At 44.0% G+C, this 21,117-nt stretch overlaps 1 protein-coding gene across 1 annotated transcript in view; it reads right to left on the bottom strand.

Moving 5' to 3' along the window:
- Nucleotides 1-21,117, bottom strand: part of HYDIN (HYDIN axonemal central pair apparatus protein) — a 345,392-nt gene that overhangs the window by 73,846 nt on the left and 250,429 nt on the right. The window contains 8 exon segments of the mRNA XM_070770879.1: nt 359-542; nt 3,791-3,928; nt 5,139-5,356; nt 8,389-8,559; nt 11,745-11,918; nt 12,385-12,564; nt 15,007-15,175; nt 17,599-17,838. Of these exon segments, the coding sequence (XP_070626980.1) occupies nt 359-542; nt 3,791-3,928; nt 5,139-5,356; nt 8,389-8,559; nt 11,745-11,918; nt 12,385-12,564; nt 15,007-15,175; nt 17,599-17,838 (1,474 nt within the window).

Here is a 21,117-nt window from a genome sequence, read left to right as displayed (position 1 = left end):
GCCACCTGGAAGCCCTGTGATACCCTCAGGTAGGCTGTAATTATAGAGAAGATGAAGGGATGTAATGTGATGTCGGGGGAAAGAGGAAGATGCCTATGGTGAGAAGAGCTGGGTTCCATCCTTCCTTCTATAATCTCTCAACAGGTCACTTGTGTCTCAATTGCCTCACATGCAAAGTAGAAATAAGAACTCCCAGCCACCCTCCAGGGCAGAGGTGGGGCGCCAATGAGATGGCAGATGTAGCAACATAAGCCTAATGGGTACTCACAGCAGGGAAGGAATGTAAAAAGCCTATAGCTCTGTTTAAAGGAAAGACCTATGGGGCTTGGAAGGACAGCCCAGGAGGGGATGGCCTTACCTTCTTGCTCATTTTTGGCTTTCTCCTGGGCCTTCATGGCTGCGTAATCCTGGGCCATGTTGATGACATAGATGTGCTCCCGATTGCCGATGGCCTTCAGCAGGCAGAGGAGAGCGGTAGCTGCGTTCCGAGCAAAGAGTGTCTCCAGGCTGTCAAACACCACTCCTCGGTAGCAGTCACTCAGCTGAAACCAGAGCACAAACAGTTACTGTGGCCACAAGATCATCTGTTCCCCAAGAAGGAAGCTATTTTTTCTTTTGCTGCTGCTTTTACAGGTGCTGCCACTAGTTCTGCAGACCCAGAACCATTGGTTCTGGGCCCAGATGAAAGTTCCACTGCCTTCCCACCTGCCAGATTCATTGGGGCTGTAATTAAACAAGAGAGAAAAATACAAATGTTTCAGCAGTCATGAAAGATCTTTGCCATACATATCTGCAGAGTAAAGGATTTATTCTGTCTCTGTAGAGATCAAGAAAGCAAATAATGTTGAGATGAGAATCTGGGAAGATCTATGAAATACAGAGAAGGAATATGTGTATAAAAGGTGTCCCTCTGCAGCAAAGACAGCGGTAGCAGATGGGCCATTTTTATCTTAGTGGTTTTCCTGCCTTGGAGCGTAATGATTTTGGTAATAGTAACTACTGTAGAACAGGCCTTGGCTGTGCTGCAGTGTTACTTGCAGAGACTGGCCACCACGCGCTAGAGACTGATTACTACCACTTTCTGAGGAGACAAGAATCCTGTGTCAGAAAATCAACTATTGCAATCAGTACATATACTATTTAGTTTAGCTGCCATTTTTTTTTTTCCTCATAGGGAAGACTTTGTCAATAAACGAAGTAGCACAAACTCTGTATCTCATCAGAGGCCAGTACTATGAGTAGCACAGCTCTCCTGGCTTACTTTGGGTTTTACCAGTGGTCTCAGCCTTTACTCGGGGTGCATGAAACACCTGCACACTTACTAGACGCCTGTGTTCAAATGAGCTGAGAGCAATGGCACCTTTAACGCAGTAGTGAGTTCAAAGCTTAACATGAATCATTTCTGGTGATTACATTCCTCCTCTTCTGCGAAACTCAAGTTGAATTTTTGTTTACTTAAACATGCAATTAATACTGTGGCCCATTCTGGCAAACCAAAGCAAACACAGAACTCTAGGACCTGGTAAGCAGTTTAGTTTTCTGTAATCCATAAGCAGCAAACCCTCCCAAATTCTGGTGATCTAGTTTTCTTTTCTTTACAAGTACAACATCTATTTGGAAAACTGAGCAGTGGCCACAGGACTGGAAAAGGTCAGTTTTCATCCCAATCCCAAAGAAAGGCAATGCCAAAGAATGCTCAAACTACTGCACAATTGCACTCATCTCACACGCTAGTAAAGTAATGCTTCAAATTCTCCAAGCCAGGCTTCAGCAATACCTGAACTGTGAACTTCTGGATGTTCAAGCTGGTTTTAGAAAAGGCAGAGGAACTAGAGATCAAATTGCCAACATCCGCTGGATCATGGTAAAAGCAAGAGAATTCCAGAAAAACATCTATTTCTGCTTTATTGACTATGCCAAAGCCTTTGACTGCGTGGATCACAATAAACTGTGGAAAATTCTGAAAGAGATGGGAATCCCAGACCACCTGACCTGCCTCTTGAGAAACCTGTATGCAGGTCAGGAAGCAACAGTTAGAACTGGACATGGAACAACAGACTGGTTCCAAATAGGAAAAGGAGTACATCAAGGCTGTATATTGTCACCCTGCTTATTTAACTTATATGCAGAGTACATCACGAGAAACGCTGGGCTGGAGGAAGCACAAGCTGGAATCAAGATTGCCGGGAGAAATATCAATAATCTCAGATATGCAGATGACACCATCCTTATGGCAGAAAGTGAAGAGGAACTAAAAAGCCTCTTGATGAAAGTGAAAGAGGAAAGTGAAAAAGTTGGCTTAAAGCTCAACATTCAGAAAATGAAGATCATGGCCTCTGGTCCCATCACTTCAAGGCAAATCGATGGGGAAACAGTGGCCGACTTTATTTTCTGGGCTCCAAAATCACTGCAGATGGTGACTGCAGCCATGAAATTAAAAGACGCTTACTCCTTGGAAGGAAAGTTATGACCAACCTAGACAGCATTTTGAAAAGCAGAGACATTACTTTGCCAACAAAGGTCCATCTAGTCAAGGCTATGGTTTTTCCAGTGGTCACGTATGGATGTGAGAGTTGGACTGTAAAGAAAGCTAAGCGCCGAAGAATTGATGCTTTTGAACTGTGGTGTTGGAGAAGACTCTTGAGAGTCCCTTGGACTGCAAGGAGATCCAACCAGTCCATCCTAAAGGAGATCAGTCCTGGATGTTCATTGGAAGGACTGATGTTGAAGCTGAAACTCCAATACTCTGGCCACCTGATGTGAAGATCTAACTCATTGGAAAAAGACCCTGATGCTGGGAAAGATTGAGGGCAGGAGGAGAAGGCGATGAAAGAGGATGAGATGGTTGGATGGCATCACCGACTCAATGGACATGGGTCTGGGTGGACTCCAGGAGTTGGTGATGGACAGGGAGGCCTGGTGTGCTGCGGTTCATGGGGTTGCAAAGAGTCAGACATGACTGAACGACTGAACTGAACAACACTAATGAAAAATCAAAACAAAAAGAAACAGTTACTGTGTTTCTGACTTTAAGAGCCATATAGTATTATAAAATAATTCAGAAATGTATGAAAATTAAAAACCTATAATTTTGCTAGCCAAAGATAACCACAGTTAACATGTATTTTAAGGATTTTTATTATGTGTATGATACACATTTATAAATATTTTTAGAGAAATATAATTATGGCTTACATACTATTTAATAATCTGATTTTCTCAGTTAATAACATGGTGGTGGTAGTTTAGTCACATCCAACCATTTGCAACCCCTGGACTGTAGCCTGCCAGGCTCCTCTGTTCATGGGATTCTCCAGGCAAGAATACTGGAGTGGATTGCCATTTCCTCCTCCAGGGGATCTTCCTGACCCAGGAACTGAACCTGGGTCTCCTGCACTGCAGGTAGATTCTTTACCAATTGAGCTGTGTAAACACTTATTTTTACCACAATTAACATCACTCCAAATTCTAACTTATCATGGCTCCACGTTATGATTTTTAACATACTTCTGAGGGCTGTACCATGACTCTGTAGACGTGTGTGTTTTGAATGTGCTACCTTCTGCTCACTGGTCCTTAAGGTGAGTGTGGTTTCAGCCAGCAGACAGCCAGGGTCAGAGATTGACGAGGGCTATCCAAAGGACAAAAGAGGGTGAGGAAACCCATCCTTCCTCTCCGAGGCCCCTGGGTTTTGAGCTGCTGTGTGTGGGCAATGGCTCAGAACCTCAGCTTACAGCAGGGGGACAGGCGTGTAAGCTCTGCATCTCCACGCAGGTAGGTGTGGACACACCTGAATTCGGTCCACTAGGATCTGAGTAAATAGCTCCTCAGGGAGCACGCAGCTCACGAGCCCGGTATCACCTCCCACACTGGCGCTGACACTGAGTCGACGCTGCGTGGGCCCCGAGGGGAGAGGGCTGGAGGAAACCTGTTTCGAGAGAGAAGGATCAGGAGTCAGAATCCAGAAGCCTGGTGTTTCAACAACTCCTCCACTTAACAGGCCATGTGACCTTGGGAGAATCATCTAATCTCTGGGTCTCATTTCCTCATCTATAAAATGGGGGTTGTACTGTAAACTGGAAGATTCCTATCTCACTTGAATAACTGCTGTAAGTTTCGAGTAGGAACACTGTGGAAGATGCCTTGTATGTGTATTGAACAGCAAACATTTGTTCATTCGTTCAAACATTTGTTCACTTCCACTCTCCACCCTGCTTCCCCCACAAGTAGCTGTATCTATTTTCACACCTTTACTGACTCTAGAGGAAGACGGCACCCGTTTCCTTCAACTATGCTTAATCCTGGTCTCCCCCGCCACATTTCCTTGGAATCTCTTTCCCTCTTGGGAAGATCATCATCTGATACTTCTCCAGGAGTTCCTATCTTTACAGAACCTGCTTGTGCCTCTACCTCCTTCCACAGAAAGAACTCTCTTGACCCTGGGTTTGCTCCTCTAATGATTATTTGATCTTTTCTCCCTTTCTTTCAAATATCTCAGAAGCTTGCACTCATCTGACTCTGGTTCCCACCAACAATCCACTGTGCCACCCACTCTCTCTGGCTTCAGCCCCTGCTATTCAGCCGAGATTGTTCTTGAAGTCCCTTGGCACATGACTCAAACTCTCTGGCTTCTTTATGACTTTTCAAGACTCCCCTGCAGCCCTCCCACAATTTATATTAGTGGGTCCATCCTTAACATTCCTTTAGAAGTAGGTTGAACCACATGAAGTTGTTGCAACAGAGGTCTCAAGTGGTTGAATACTGTCAATCTCATATCAATTTCGTATGGCTTAACCTAATTCTTTTTTACATACCTCTTTTGTCCTAATCTCATTTTATTGCAAATAAAATGTGTGGTGATCACCCTCATCAGGCTCTTGGTTCAGCCTGAGTGCAGGGTTTTGCTTTATTTATCTTCACTTTGCCAGGGCCTGACCTGTTTCACACCTGGTAGAATACTCCTTTCAGGAGCGGTACAGGGCAGTACCCAGGCCTGCCTGGCCAGGGCACCTGTAGGAATGAGGTTGTGCTGACCCAGATGCAAGATGCCAGGAGGAGGAGGGGTAGGAGAGGAGGAGGATTAGGGGAAAGGAGGAGGGGGAATCCCAACCCTCCTTTTGGGGAGCCCTGATTTGTACCTGGGGCGTTTCGGACGAGTGCTGGTGATGCTGCTTCTGAGACCCAGAGCCGTGGCTCTCTGCCTTGCCCTTGGTGAGCAGCACACTCCCACGCACAGGCTTGGTAGGTTTAACTTCGGGAGTTACCAGAGTGCATTCCGAAGTTAACTTGCCCAGGGTCTCATTGCTCAGTCGCAATTGTCCCATGGCATTTTGACTCGCAGCAGCAGCCTCCTGGGCTACACGGAGAGAGTGGGTTTATATTGAAAATCATCTCAGGATAATAAGGAAATAATAGGGAGGATGGCAAGTTGAAACCTACTGTGATTCTTCTGGGGATGGCGCAGCCACCTCCACCTGCGGCTCACCCAGCAGGGCTGGGAGAAGGGGCTCCACCACTGGGGGTGGATGGTGATGATGGTGGGTGTGTGCCCAGCCTGGGCTGGAGCCCCGGCCTACACTGCTCATCTTCTCAGGGGATCCCACGAGACTCTGCCACCTTCTCTTCCAGCCCAGAAGGTAATCATTTCTGAAACTGCTGGTACGACTACAGCCTTGCCTGCCCAGGAAACCTCTCATGATTATTACTGTGCTGTTTTACAGTCTTTTATTCTCACTAAATCTTCAAAGTCCAGCACATATCATACACCTACAGCACATCTCAGTTTGGACTTGGCACAGTTCAAGCGGCCAGCGGGTCCTGAGTGGGACCCATGGGTTTAGACTAGTCACTTCCACCTCAGTACAGCCAGCTGACTTCACAGCAAACAGCACATGTAGGTCTGGGTTTAACCCCCACCATTGAAAGGGCTTTCTATGAAGTCACCAGTGACTTCTGAACTATGAACTATAGCTGTCCTCTTCTCAGGGATCATTCAATTTGAACTTTCAGCCACCTCTGATTATATTCACTTACTGATTTAATACATGTTTGTAAATATTTAGTGTGTCTGCTATGCACCAGGCACTGCTCTAGATGCCAGGAATACATTAGTGACAAAAATTAACACAAATCTCTGCCTCAGAAGCTCACATTCCCATTGGAGTGGGGGGAAGACTGACAGCAGAGTAAGTAGAATAAATAGTATGTTAACTAGGGATAAGGGCTATGAGAAAAATAAAGTGGGAAGGGTCCCCCAGACTCTTAACTAGGGCTCTGGAGAGACATGAAAGTCCTTCTGGCCCCCGCTCCAGCAGCCCTTCTGATTGCTCCTGCCTCTGACCCTCACTCTGCCTTCTCCACCTCCCCTGGCTTCGCTGCCTCTGCCTCCTCCTGAAAGATAAGTGTTCTCCAAGGTCCCATCCTGCCCTGTGTCCATCTCTCTCTTCTCTTTCTGGAACTTTCTGGACTGACTGATTTCCTATACTTCAGCAGCCACATCTCTCACTTTGTTGAGGAAGTCTCTCCCAATCATTAAGCCTTTAGCTTGACATTACTTTCTCAGGGAGTTCAAATTTACGATTTGTCAAGGGACATCAACACAGCTCCAAAGACCTCTGAGTAACGTAGTTTGACAGAAAAGGAAATCAAAAAAATCTAACAGAACTGAAATTATGATGCAGCTTGGGGTTCCCACTAAAGGGTGCCAGAATATGCCACCCCAAAAAAAGACTATAGGAGCTCAGGATATGCCACCTTGAAACATGCTGCTTTGATATACTGGCTATTCTAAGCTGTAGGCACTTGAAAAAAGCAGTAAATGCAAGGAGTGGCTTTCTCTGACCTCCCCCTAGCCACTCAAAGACAGAGTCTCCCTAAGAAGCTCCACTGTCACAAATCCCATCCAGGGAAGTTTCATCAACCAGGGAGATGGACTCTTATCACAGAAGAAAGACTCAAGTCCACACTACACCCAAACCATCAGAAGTCATCATACCTCCCATCCATCCTCCTAAGGTCCCTTCATCTTTCCTAAAAACCACTGACCCTCCCCAACAGGACCACAACCCCCTTTCCTTTCCCTATTAGGTGGTATTTACTTCTGAATTCTAAAGCCACTCATTTCCCTCCTGAGTATTGCCCATGGACACATGAAGCATACATGTTAATAAACTTGTTCTTCTCCTGTTAATTTGCTTTTTATTACAGGGGCACTCAGTCAAGAAATCAGAAAAGTGGAGAGAAAATTATTTTTTCTTCCTTACACCACTAAAAAGCTGTTTCTCTCATCTTCCCAGCAAAGAATCTCCCATTTCTCCTGAAAGCCCCAGCCAGGTCTACGAACTAGTAAGCGTGGGACACCATCAGGAATGACATCATGCTGTTCTAAGCATTCCTATTAAAAGAATGAGTCTACTCTCAGCAGGCACTCGGCTTTATAGTCCATAGATTTTTTCCCCACTGAGCAGCTGCTCTCCTGCCCCGCAGGTCTTTAGAGGATCTGAGGGAGTCAGGATTCTTAACCTCTGGTGGGTAGGGCCATACTACTTAGTACTTAGTAGTAAGTACTACTACTATGGGGTTTAAAAATCTAATTTTTCTCTCCAGTAAGCTTTCTCCTCCCCCATGTTCCCTGTCTTGGTAAATGGCGTAACTCTCTTTCTGGTTTCTGTGATTGGTCATTGAGTGTGGTCACCTTGAATGCCTCCCCCTCTTTCAATTCCCTGCCATGCAGGTCACTCTTAGCCCCACTCACATTCAGCTTTACTACTGCTTTCTTTACAAGATACCACGAGAGTGCCTTTCCTCCTGTGACTTTCTGGCTATTTCTCCCACAGGGTGAAAAGTGCCCAATTACTCTTTTCCTTCAAAATACAATCCAAATGCCTCATCTCAGCACTAAGGTCAACTGTGATTGCCCTCAATCTGTCTTCCCACCTCTAACTTACCGTTCCTGCTCTCTTGGTCTGGAATGTCCTTATCTTCATCTTTGCCTGTCAACATTCTCCTCCTTCAAAGCCCATTTCCCTGAAAACTTCCCCAAATGCTTGTTGGAACTCAATTATCTCAAAGTTGGTTTGCTGCAGAAGCTGGTACTTCTGTTACATACTGTCCTCTGCTCTGCATGTCAGTCCCCACTCCAGGGGTCACCCACAAAGATGTGGGCCATCCTCGCCCTGCTCCCTGTAGTGCCAAGTGCACTGGGCAGCCAGGAGAGTGGATGTCTGTGGGAGAGAGAATTCTCTGAGCTGCTGATGGGCAACAGGTTATAAGTCAGCCTTCAGTGGAGCTGTGGGAGAAAAGCTTGGCGTGGAGGGTGGGGGTAAACTGAGCATCACCAGTGGGATTAGGGCCAGTTGGCCACAAAGAGTCAGAGGAAATGGCTCTCACCAGACTCCTCCTCCTTCATGGACTGCTCTATGGCAGCTCGAATGCAGAGCTCCCGGGCGCGGATGCCTGCGACGTTGTTGCTGTCAGAGATGGCTTCCAGCATGACAGAGTCAAGGTTCAGGCAGGCAGCACTGTAGTACCTGGCCATGTTGACTGCGGTGGCTGACTTTCCTACAAAAAAGGTCAGGGGATTGAATTTCACAGCTCTCATTTGCTCACTGTTCTCAACATAAGAAGTTTCTAGGTCAGAGGCTCATATAAAGTGACCTCTCCAAGGTCCCGGCCTCTAAGTCTCTCATGTGGCAGCCAAGAAAAGAGGGAAGACTTGAGCCAGGAGTCATAACTAGGGGTTCTGGTCCTAATTCTACCCCTGAATAGCCATGTGCTATGGCAATCCACATTCCCTCTGGATTTTCTCCTCAGCTTAAAAAGTGATTCAAAAGATGAACTTTAAAAATCTTGTAGCTCTTATTTCCCTCATTCTACTGGGAAGAGACTTTTTTGGTTTAAAGAATAATTTGTGTTGATGTCTGTTTTTCTCATTCAAAATACCTGCTCATTAAAAAAAGAAAGCAGAAAATTCAGAAATAACAGAAGAAAAAAGATCCATAATTTACTCATCCAGAGAGATTATAGTTAACATATGGCTGCTATTTATGCATCTGTTATTTATGTTATTTATGCATATTTTATTTACATTTCTTATAAAAAAAAAGTAGTGGGCTAGGTGGTAGACTGAATAATCCCCCATGCATCTGTTATTTATGTTATTTATGCATATTTTATTTACATTTCTTATAAAAAAAATGTAGTGGGCTAGGTGGTAGACTGAATAATCCCCCATCCTAGGATGTCCACATCCTGATCCCTGAAGCCTGTGATGTGCTGTGCTCAGTCGCTCCGTCGTGCCTGACTCTTGGTGACCCCATGGACTGTAGCCCACCAGGCTCCTCTGTCCATGGAGATTTTCCAGGCAGGAATACTGGACTGGGTAGCCTTTCCCTCCTCTAGGGGATCTTCCCAACACAGGGATCGAACCCAGGTCTTCCACATTGCAGGCAGATTCTTTACTGACTGAGCCACCAGGGAAGCCCAGAGCCTGTAATATGGTACCTTATATGGTAAAGGGACTTTGCACGTGTGATTAAATTAAGGATCTTGATGTGGGGGAGTGCTCTGGGTTATCTGGGTGGGCCCAATGTAATAACAAGGGTCCTTACAAGAGAAGCAGGGTGGTCAGAGTGAGAACAGGTGATGTGATGATGAAAACAGAGAGACAGAGAGACAGACAGACTAGAAGATGCTATGAGGCTGGTTTTGAAGATGGAGGAAGAGCCCATGAGCCAAGGAATGCAGATAACTTTTCTAGAAACAAGAAAAGGCAAGGAAATGGATTCTCCCCCTATGGCTTCGAGAAAGGATGCACCCCTGTTGACCCATTTTAGACTTCTGATCTCCAGAACTCTTAAGAAAGTTTTAAGTCACTAAATTTGTGGTTATTTGTTACAGTAGCAATAGGAAATGACCAGAGATTACAAATTATAAGCATGACTTTTTTCCACTTAAAAGGATATATCATGAGCCTTTTTCTATTCATTTAATACACTTCAGTGGTACTTTTAAAAATTGTCATAGTATACATTCAAAATTTACCATTTTAACTGTTTTAAGTGCACAACTTAAAAAGCTAAGTATATTCCCAGTGTTGTGTGACCATCACCACCATCGATCGCCAGCATTTTTCATCTTTCCAAACTGGAATTCTGTACCATTAAACAATAAGCTCTCATTCTTCCCTTTGCTCAGCCTCTGGAAATCACCATCCTACTTTATGTCTCTATACATACAATGACTCTAGGGTCCTTATACAAATGGAATCAAACAGTAATTGCTATATCACGTCTTGCTTATTTCACTTAGCATAATGTCTTCAAGGTTCATCTATGTTTTAGCGTGTGTGAGAATTTCCCTCCTTTTATGGGTGAATCATATCCCACTGTACCACATTTAGTTTATCCACTCATCCATCAATGGACAATTGGGCTGTGTCTACCTTGTGGCTATTGTGAGTAATGCTGCCATGAAAATGGGTGTACAGGGCACTGTTTTTAAAGGTGGTATACATATATATGCAATTTAGAAAGATGGCAACAATAACCCTGTATACGAGACAGCAAAAGAGACACTGAGGTATAGAACAGTCTTTTGGACTCTGTGGGAGAGGGAAAGGGTGGGATGATTTGGGAGAAAGGCATTGAAACATGTATAATATCATATATGAAACGAGTTACCAGTCCAGGTTCAATGCACAATACTGGATGCTTGGGGCTGGTGCACTGGGACGACCCAGAGGGATGGTACGGGGAGGGAGGAGGGAGGAGGGTTCAGGATGGAGAGCACTTGTATACCTGTGGCAGATTCATGTTGATATATGGCAAAACCAATACAATATTGTAAGTTAAAAAAAAAATTAAAGGTGATATAATTCACTACATGAATGCATGCATGCATGCATGTGAAGTCAGTTCAGTCATGTCCTAGAGAATGTACTATGGTTTAATTAACTAGTCCCCCATACTAGTATACTGTATACTTCATACTGTACGAAGTATACTTCATAATGTATACTTCAACTGCTCCCAAATTTTTAGTATGGCTGATAATGTTGCAGACAACACCGAATGTAGTTAGTCTTTATCCATATGATTACTTTCCTAAGAGAAATTTTTAGAAATAATACTTCAAGGTCAAAGAGTTTGTGGAGAAGGACATGGCAACCCACTCCAGTACTCTTGCCTGGAAAATCCCCTGGATGGAGGAGCCTGGTGGGCTGCAGTCCATGGGGTCATTAAGAGTTGGACACGACTGAGTGACTTCACTTTCACTTTTCACTTTCATGCATTGAAGAAGGAAATGGCAACCCACTCCAGTGTTCTTGCCTGAAGAATCCCAGGGACGGGGGAGCCTGGTGGGCTGCCGTCTATGGGGTCATACAGAGTCGGACACGACTGAAGCGAGTTAGAAGCAGCAGCAGCAGCAGCAAAGAGTTTGTACATATTTCCCCCACCACTCTTCTTAAATGACTTAATGTCTTGGATTTTTCTTTAATATTTTAATGCTACTAAATTATTGAAAGAATACAAGCTCCAACAATTCAGAGATGTATTAATTAAAAATGAGATGTCCCTGCTCTTTCTCTAACTTTGTATCTTTGAAGTTGGCAATGTAACAATTTAGGGATAATCCTTTGTTACGTAAATCTCAAACAGAAGAGTATTTTATTGCCTCAGAAACTGCACTTGCAAATTTCACTGTAAATTTATCCCAAAGGGGCAACTCTTCAGGCCTGTGCATACCTGACAAGGGCGTCCCATGGACGATGATGGCGATGCCTTTCCGGTTCTTGGCCATGCGGCCTTCTGCAGAGATGTCAATGCCTAGGTAGCGAGCAATGGCCTTGCTCACTGGGTTGTTCTCTACTTCTCCAACCTCCTCCGCAGAGTGGCTGTCAGTACTCTGAATCTTGTCAGCTACAAATTAAAAATACACGTGCGCATATGCGTGCATGTGGACACACCCACAATTCACACGGGTTCTGATGAAAATGGGATGACTTTGCTTACTCTACATGTTAGTTTAAAATGACCAGCACAATCTGCTGCAGATGTTGCTGCCAGAGTCACTCACCTCATAGCAGACGAAAGCACCCTTTTTGGCTAATAATTTGTCCGAAGCTACTAGAATTGAAAACACAGATTACTCTCTGATTCTTAATCCCGTTTGGGGGAATCTCTCCTGCTTAAAAATAACACTGGAAACTAGTGTTTGCAATCATAAGGGACACGGCTAAATAAATGATGGCCTGCTCAAACTGTAGAATCAATGCATGATTGTGCTAGTTAAATGCATTTTATGGAGAAAGGTGAAAGGCGCTGAACAGACTTTCCACTTTTGCTTAGAAGGAACTGGTACCCGAACATTAAAATGCATGATTACTTTGCAACATGAGTTTTTCCAGGCTCTCCTCATCCTCCTCTTCCTCCGGGTAGGTCTTGGACTCGACCATTGGGATGTGCCGCTCTTCCAGGTTGGACGTGACAGAGATCCCTCGGCTGAGCGAGGTCCTCTTTGTGCTCGCCGAAGTGCCCTGCTCTGACAAGGGACCGTCGTCCTCTTCTGCCGGGGGGAAAAGGACGGAAACACACAGGAAGAGTCAGGAAGAGGACCAGGGAGATGGGGCAAAGAAGGGAAGAGAGACAAAGAGGAGAATCACTGAACTGGTTACCGTCAGCCTGGGCCATCTGACCCAAATTGAAAAGAACTGCAGTCAGTCTGCCTCCAAGTTTCTCTGCCCAGAGTGTTTCCACATTTTAACATTAAAAAAAAGATACAAAAATTATACATTCGCTCCAGAAAATTTGGGAAATTCCAAAGAGCAAAAATGATAAAATTTAGCTGCAGAAAGCGATACCAAAAAATGGTAGTACAGGAATGGCAGCTTCACCGGATACCAGAGTGGAAGAACCGCAGCCTCTCAGAGTTTTAATTTTAATGGGATCATACTTTACGCACATCAATTTGTAGCCTGCTTTCCTCCTTTTCATGAGCATTGCTGAGCACATATACTACTTTATTTCCCTGAACCCTCCTCACTGTCCTGATTCCACAGAGTTTCAGTGGGTGTATCGGGTTGTCATTGTACAAGGTCTGCTGTGCCCTGCAGCTAAGACATCCTCTTTGTTTAATTTTGGATTTGAGTCAGAGAGGTTGTAGCTCTCCTGGAAATGGCAGCAGTGCAACTTGGAGCTGCTAGCCTTCCCTGGACGTGGTCTGGAAGCAGAGGAGGATGGACCCTCTCTGTGACAGCAGAGTGAGCAGGAGCTCAGAGAAGTGCTGGGGAGGAGCAGAGCGAGCGCTTCCCTGGACTCTTGCTGGCCCTCAGGTCGCAGCTCCAGACCAACTTTTCATGGGACAAATGGAAAAAGGTGCGGAGGACAGGGATGAGAGCAACGGGGCCCTTCCTGACCCTCACTAAATCCTCTCTGCCCTAAAGCTTCTCAGGGCTCTCTGCCTCGGGCCACCAGGCAATTCTGGGGCCATCCCCCAACCCTTCCTGACTGTGAGCTCTCAAAGGCAGGGACTGGTTTCACTGATCTCCCTTCCAGCATGTCAGCTCAGTGCTCAGAACACAATGGGTGTTTGTTATGGACTTAACTAGTTTCCATAAAAGTTATCTGCTGAAGTCCTAAGCCCCCCACCCCCACCCCGGTATGCCAGAATGTGACTACTTGAAGACACAGCCTTCAAACAGGTAATTAAGTTAAAATGAGGTCATGTGAGTGTCCCAATCCATCCACAGCCCAACCACAGACACACAGGGGGAAGTCTCTGTGAACACAGAGTGGGAAGACAGCCATCTACAAGCGAAGAAGGGAGGGTCATAGAAAACAACTCCACCAGCACCTTAATCTTGGATCTCTAGCCTCCAGAATCATGAGAAAATAAGTTTCATTTGGTTAAGCCCCCCAGTCTGTGGTATCTGCAATGGCAGTTCTGGAGAACAATATGCTCAGTGAATACAACCAAAAGACTAGGTGGACAGGCAGCCTTCTTCTTTCCTCTCCTTTTAGAGCAAACTAATGTTCTCCAACTAGCTTCTGTCTCCCTGAGAGACAATAAGACAGCTTTAAGGGCGGAGAAACAGACTTCATTCATTCACTTTAACAGCACACATTTATCGGGCACTATGATGTATCAGGTGCTAGTCCATGCACTGGGTTTACACTGGGGAATACATGGTCACTGCCTTTATGGGGGCTTCTTGTCTAGAGGGGGAGATGGGTGTGAAGAAAATACACATGATGACTATTATGCAGAAGAAAGAAAAAGAATGGGGAAGGTGAATTTCCAGGATGAGGGCACAGGGAAGAAGGGAAGACAAGCAAGCACCCCAACAAGCTACATGATCCTGCAGGTCACTCTGGAACCTTGATGTTCAAGTGTACACAACGGGGCCCCTGGGCAGATGACGGATAGCCTGGGGATGCTGGGCAAGAAAGGGCAAGATTATAAGAGCACAATCCAGCTTTGTGATTGAGGTTATGATCATGGAGGGTCCTTCCTCACGTGAACTCCCACCCCTACCTCTCGTAGGGCACTAATGTCCACCATGCGTGACAGATTACCTTGCATCACCTAGGCACACACTTGGAGGCTGTGGAGTAGAGTGGTTACTGTCGTGGACTCCAGAGTCAGAGAGATCTGGGCTTGAGTGCTGGTTTTGCCACTTAAAATTGTGGGCCTGGCTTTTCAGTGCTTCCTCTCTCATTTGTATGTGTGAAGCCCTCAACACAGAGCTTGCTCTAGCAAGCATCCTTCTATATCTGCATTAGATGTTTTTAAGCCTCGACTCCCCACCAGACTCCAGTGAGAGCAGAATGTGTCCTAGCATGCGCATCCATACAATGGGGACAACAGGGTCATTCTGTAAGGGTTAGAAAGGAAATCCCCAGGACACCTGAAGCCTGCCTGGCACCTAGCGGGTGTTCAGTAACTGGTTCATCTCCCAGTAGAGATATCTTAAAGAAGCGAGGGGCTCCAGAGCCGTTGAGTTCTCACCGTTCTCCTGCGCCAGAGTCTCCAGATATTTCACCTTCATCTGCTCCTCTTTGGACCGCTTTATCTCCCTGAAGTACTCATACACCTCTGGGGGCAGCTTCTCCCCGGGAAGGCGAGGAGGCAGCAGCAGAGAGTTGTAGGAATCATAGCCCTTCAGTGTTCGCAAGATCTGAGTAAGAACGGGAGTTGCTGTTGGTCTGACTGGAAGCTTCCTCCCCACAGCCCCAGGTGGGCCTGCCTTCCATGTCATGAAAGCCCTACTTCTACCCAAGGCTGGGGTGTGCACAAATACTTTCTGGACCTCAAAGGGTAGGGTCCTCTGCAGGGGTCTAAAGTGTAAGGTTGAGTCCTGGATATGGGGGATATATACAGGGGGTATAGGATTTTGTGTCTGGGCATTTCCCATGTGGAAAAGAATTTTCTCCTTGTTTTTAAAAACAACATTTACTATTTTTCTTTTGTTTGTTCTTTTTCCCCCCATTGATAAAAGTACAGAATTCAATTATCCACTTTGAGTGACATGTTATTAAAAAAAAAAAAGGTTGTCTCATAAATAGAGGATATAGAGAAAAACAGGTAAATGGCATTAGGTATGTATGTGCATACGTGTGTGCATGTGTGTATGTGTGTGCGTGTGTGTTTGAGAGAGAAACACAGACACAGATGTATATTAGGCTTGTCAGATGAAGCATAAGATGCCTAGTTAAATTTAAATTACAGATAAAAAAACTGATAATTTTTAAAGTATGAATTTGTCCCACATTGTTTATTTGGAAGTCAAGTTTAATTGGGGCAACCTGTTTTTCTACTAAATCCAGCTACTCTAGGATGTATGTATATTTAGTATAGAAGACAGTAAAGTCAACTCCTAGAAAGCAACTACTTCCTAAGTTACTGGTGTGAAAAATCAGTTAGGTAACCATTCTCCAAGATCACCAATTTTAGTTGTTTGAAAACCAATATTAATGAGCTTATTCTAAAATTTACATGGAAGAACAGAGGGCTAAGGATAGTTAAAATGCTAATGAAGAAAAACAGAGAGGACTGTCCTATCAGACATCAGGACTTATGAAGCTGGAGCAACAGACTGGGAGGTATAGATGTTGGGACAGACAAACTGAAATAGAGCAGAGAGTTCAGAATAGACCCATGTGTATGCAGAGCTTGATACAGGACAGAGGTGGCACAGCAGATCAGTGGGGAAAGGAAGGACTGGTCCAAAGATTGGCTGACATAGAGACACAAAGGCCTGGCCAACTTGCTTCAACCAGGCCAGCGTTAAAGAGCCAGCCCAGGTGCACAGCGGCCTGTGGGATCAGCTGAACTCCCTGTGCCACATCGTCACAGTTTATCTTCTCATCTACCCAGGCCTACGGTCCTTATTCTTCACAGGATCATCCCTGAGACTGCTCCCTGATAAACCTTCTGCATGCAAATCTCAGAGCCTCAGATTCTGCTTTCCCCAGACCCTGGCCCACAGTGAAGACTGTTGTGCCAACACAAGCCATTGAACACTTAATATTACCTAATGGAGAAGCTTGCTTCCAGAGGGACAGAGTCCCACTTGGAGGAAAATTTCTGGATACAGAATCCAAATTGGGCAGAGCATAAACACTGGATGTAAAAACAATATTCAAAGGCCAAGTTGGTGGAGAGTCCAGAGGAAGCAGATCTTAAATGCATACTACTAAGTGAAAGAAGCCAGTGTGAATGTCTACATACGATATGACTCCACCTATATGGCATCCTGGAAAAGGCAAAACTACAGAGACAGTAAAAAGATCAATGGTTACCAAGGGTTGGGAGGAGGGGGGATGAACAGGTGGAGCACAGAGGATATTTAGGGCAATAAAAATACTTTATATGACACTATAATGATGGATACTTGTACATTTGTCTGCATCCCTAGAATGTACCGAGAGTGGGCTGTGAACTATGGACTTCGGGTGGTTAGGATGTCACGCAAGTTCATCAATGGTAACAAATGTACCGTTCTAGTGAGAGAGGTTGATAATAGGGGAGGTTATGCCTGTGTCGGGGAGGAGAGATATGAGACATCTCTACACCTTCCCCTCAATTTTGCTGAGAATCTAAAACTGCTCTAAAAAATTAAGTTAAAAAAAATGGATAAAGCAGAGCAATTGTAAAATATGCAGCCCAGAATTAACTGGGAGGGGAAAAAGGCAGACTAAAATCCTAACGTGATTACATTAAATATAATGTAATATATAAATACCCCAATTTAGACACTGCCAGAGTATATTAAAAAGATGACCCAAATATATGCTGTCCACAAGAACCTCACTTCAAATACAATGACTGTGGCATATGTTCTTTACTGTTTTAACTATAAGCAGGAATTAGTTTTTCAATTAGTTGTTTAAAATGTATAATGAGATCACAAAGAAGCAATGAATTCTCTCAAGGCAAGGGAAGTAGGTCAGGAAAGACTGTGAAGTGGTCTTTAAATTGACAGGGAAGGGTTCATAGGAAGAAGAAGCAAAGGTCAGGAGTTGTCCAAGCAGATAGGAGAGTACCTGGCAGGGCCCAGCATGTGTAGGAAAATGGAGTTTGGTTTTGGTCTGTGCTCACCTTCTCTTCTACAAGATATTGCTGGTCAAATTCTAAGGAGTAAAACTCAATGGGAAAGCTGCAGGGATTCTTCACCACCACCTCGGCCTCATCTCCAGCTGCGTAGGGCAGCAGGGGCCCCAGCTCCAGAACTGAGGGACTAAACTCCAAGCGTGGTTCTAGACCTTGCCCCTCCACCAGCAGAGTAATCTTTTGAGCACTCTGTGCAATCTGGAACACCAAGGTTTGGTTGTAGACTTTCTGGGAAACAAAAACAAAATAAGCATCTGAATCTGTTTCTGTTGTGTGTCAGGTAAAACTGATAACCACTGGAGAACAAAATGGATTCTGCTTAGATTAAGAAAGAAAACTTTTCTTATAGAACAGCACGAGAGCAATTTAGATTAGAGTGTTAATGCTGGGAATCTAGCATGCCAGGCACTGTACCAGTGCTTTACCACAGTCCTCAGAATGTTGTTCTCATACCCTTCAGGACCTCCAACGTGCTCAGATGTCCCACTGCCATTATCTGCACCTCTGGACTCTCCTTTCATGGGCCCTGTGTCCCATAAGTATAGGGCAGGGCAGGGCAGGGCAGAAATGCTGGAGAAATAACACCTTCTGGGAACAATCCTCAGTCAACGATTCTTGGGAGTTACTGTATGAAGACCTGAGCTCCCTCACTCCTGGGGAAGGAAAATTCTGAAATGTGCGTTTTGTATATTTTCTCTGAGTTTGCAGTGGGATTATGATCCAGTGTCCAAGGTAGCTGGCTCAATTTCACACCCTATTAGCTGCCTTCCTTTTCCTCATCACTTTCTACTTCTCTATTAGTATCCCCTACACTTCCTACAGCTTACACTCAAATTCTTGACTCCAAGTCTGTTTCTTAGAGAATCTGAATGATCATACTTCTATTATTTGAAGATACAGTTAAGCAACTGGTCAGAGATGATCAGTGAGGGCAATCAATTCATCTCATACAATTACAATCCAATACCAGGTGACAGTGCCACCAGTTACCCTAATCTGGTTTCACTGAGAAATCTATTAAAATGCATATTCACAGGCCCATGCCTAGAGACCTTGACTTGGCAGAGAAAGGCTGGGAATTCTGCACTTTTAACCAGATGCCCAGGTTATTGTGAAACTTGGGCCCATGGCTTGGGTTTGGACGGCATGATTGACTGAGCAATTTGGGGAGCTTTTGAATACCTTAGTTTAAAGGGGAAAATCAGATGGATGGAATGTGTAAGGATGTGGGTACAAGTTCAAAAAATACCTATTGTTGGAGAGAGTAAGAAAATGACTTATTGGCTGTGAAGCTTTTCTATATAATTATGAGTTTAGCATCTTATGTGATCCAAACTTCTATATATTTAACTGCTTTTTAGGGAAATATTTCTAAAACATTTCATTCATCTCCTTGTATTCAGAACACGTTATAATGCCTAGGAGTTGTTAGTGGGGACATCAATAGTTTCTCTGTGCTCCCGGTGCTGGTGCAGATAAAGGTGTGGATCACGTGGATTGCAAGGCTAACCAGTTCCTAGTATGTGTGCATGCTCAGTCACTTCAGTCGTGTCTGATTCTTTGTGATCATATGGACTGTAGCCTGCCAGGCTCTTCTGTCCATGGGACTTTCCAGGCAAGAATACTGGAGTGGGTTACCATTTCCTTCTCCAGGGGATCTTCTGACCCAGGGATTGAATCTGCGTCTCTTATGTCTCCTGTATTGGCAGGTGGGTTCTTTACCACTATCTCCACCTGGGAAGCCCTTGTACACAGCCAATAAATTTCTTTCCCAACTCTAATTTGAAAAGATGCATCCCAATGTTCATATCAGCACTGTTTATAATAGTCAAGACGTGGAAGCAACCTAAATGTCCATCAAAAGATGAATGCATAAAGATGATGGGGTATATATGTACAACTGAATAAAAAAGAATGAAATAATACCATTAGCAACATGGATGGGCCTAGAGATACTAAGTGAAGTAAGCCAAAGGCAAATATCATATGTTATCACATATGTGGAATCTAAAAAAGTGATACAAATGAACTCATTTACAAAGCAGAAACAAACTCAGCCACAGAAAACAAATGCATGGTTACCAAAAGGGATAGTGGGGTGGGGACAAAAATAAAGCCTTTGGGATTAACATATATATACTATTAACAAAACAGGTAAACCACAAGGGCCTATTGCATAGAACAGTAAACTCTACTCAATATCTTTTAATAACCTATAATAGACAAGAGTCTGAAAAAGAATATATATATTTATATATAACTGAATCACTTTGCTGTGCACTTAATACTAACAACATTGTATACTGTAAGTTAGCTATACTTCAATAAAAATGATGCTTAAAAAATTCCTCTCCCATTTGGTGGAAATATTTTATTAATTTTGATCAATTCTAATCCAGCATTTATGGAATTGTGCAAACAAATCTATGTTTCTTACTATATTTACTGATAATTCTCTCATTCAATAAGACGTCCAAAATCTTGAGTAACCCCGCTCATAGTCTTAGGACTTCCTAAGAATGACAAACACATTAGTTTTCTTTTCTTTTAAAGCATCAGAGAGATTTTGACAATGATAGAAACAGGGACTCTATTTTAGAATCAGATATGAAACCATTCACTTTTCTTTCTTCTCACTAGAATCTTAAGCATCTCATCAAAGCTGTTACCCGGAAAACAGGAGTTAACTATAGGTGTTTTATAAAACTCACATCCATTTCTTCTTTTAAAAGAATAGAGGAAAAACATCTCCCAAATGCCTTAGGCTTTGAGCAAAAGTCTTTACAGTGTAACCTCTTGAGATCCTCTCTGGTTCTAGGATTTTATCATTTTTCACTGTGTTCTTTGTCAGGAGTAGCTTTGTGTTGATGGTGTTTGCAAAAGAGACATTTGTGAGGCCCAGGGAGTATGTTTATCAGGAAGTACTTATTATTATCACAACTCCTGATGATAATACTAAGTAGACATTGAGCCAGGACATATAGAGCAAATGCTGTGCATTTTATTCACAGTAATTCATTTCCTCTTCAAAATGACCCTAGGAGGTAGCTATTGCAGGTCAATAATGTCTTACCTGAAACCCTAGGGGCCAGATGCTTTAAAAATTCAGATTTTTAAAAAGGTAAACATACCGCATGCCCTATGTTATAAAGTATCCTCTGCAGGGTCCCCTGGAATCAAGCACATTATTATTTCTGTGGCTGTAGTGTTTGAGTCTGCAAACCAAGGTGGGTAAATAAAGGTTAAGTAGTTTCATGTCAGTTCAGATTAGGTTTTTCTGCCAAATGAATTTGGGTCTGAAACTTATGAAATTCTCCCCCCACCCCTGCCCCCGTTTTTAGATCTTATTGGATTTTGAAATTGCAATAAGGGATTTGGGGACATATGATATTATTATTTTTCATTTTATCTGTGAGCAAACTGAGGTCTAGTGAGGCTGAGTAACTTGCCCAAAATCATGCTCCCTCCAAGCACAAAGGAAGAAGGCCACTAAGCCAGGTCTACTGA

Source organism: Bos indicus, chromosome 18 (assembly GCF_029378745.1).
Source record: "Bos indicus isolate NIAB-ARS_2022 breed Sahiwal x Tharparkar chromosome 18, NIAB-ARS_B.indTharparkar_mat_pri_1.0, whole genome shotgun sequence".
NCBI classification, from domain to species: domain Eukaryota; kingdom Metazoa; phylum Chordata; class Mammalia; order Artiodactyla; family Bovidae; genus Bos; species Bos indicus.
Note: the sequence above shows the minus strand (reverse complement) of the source record. Positions and strands in the feature narration are given on the sequence as shown.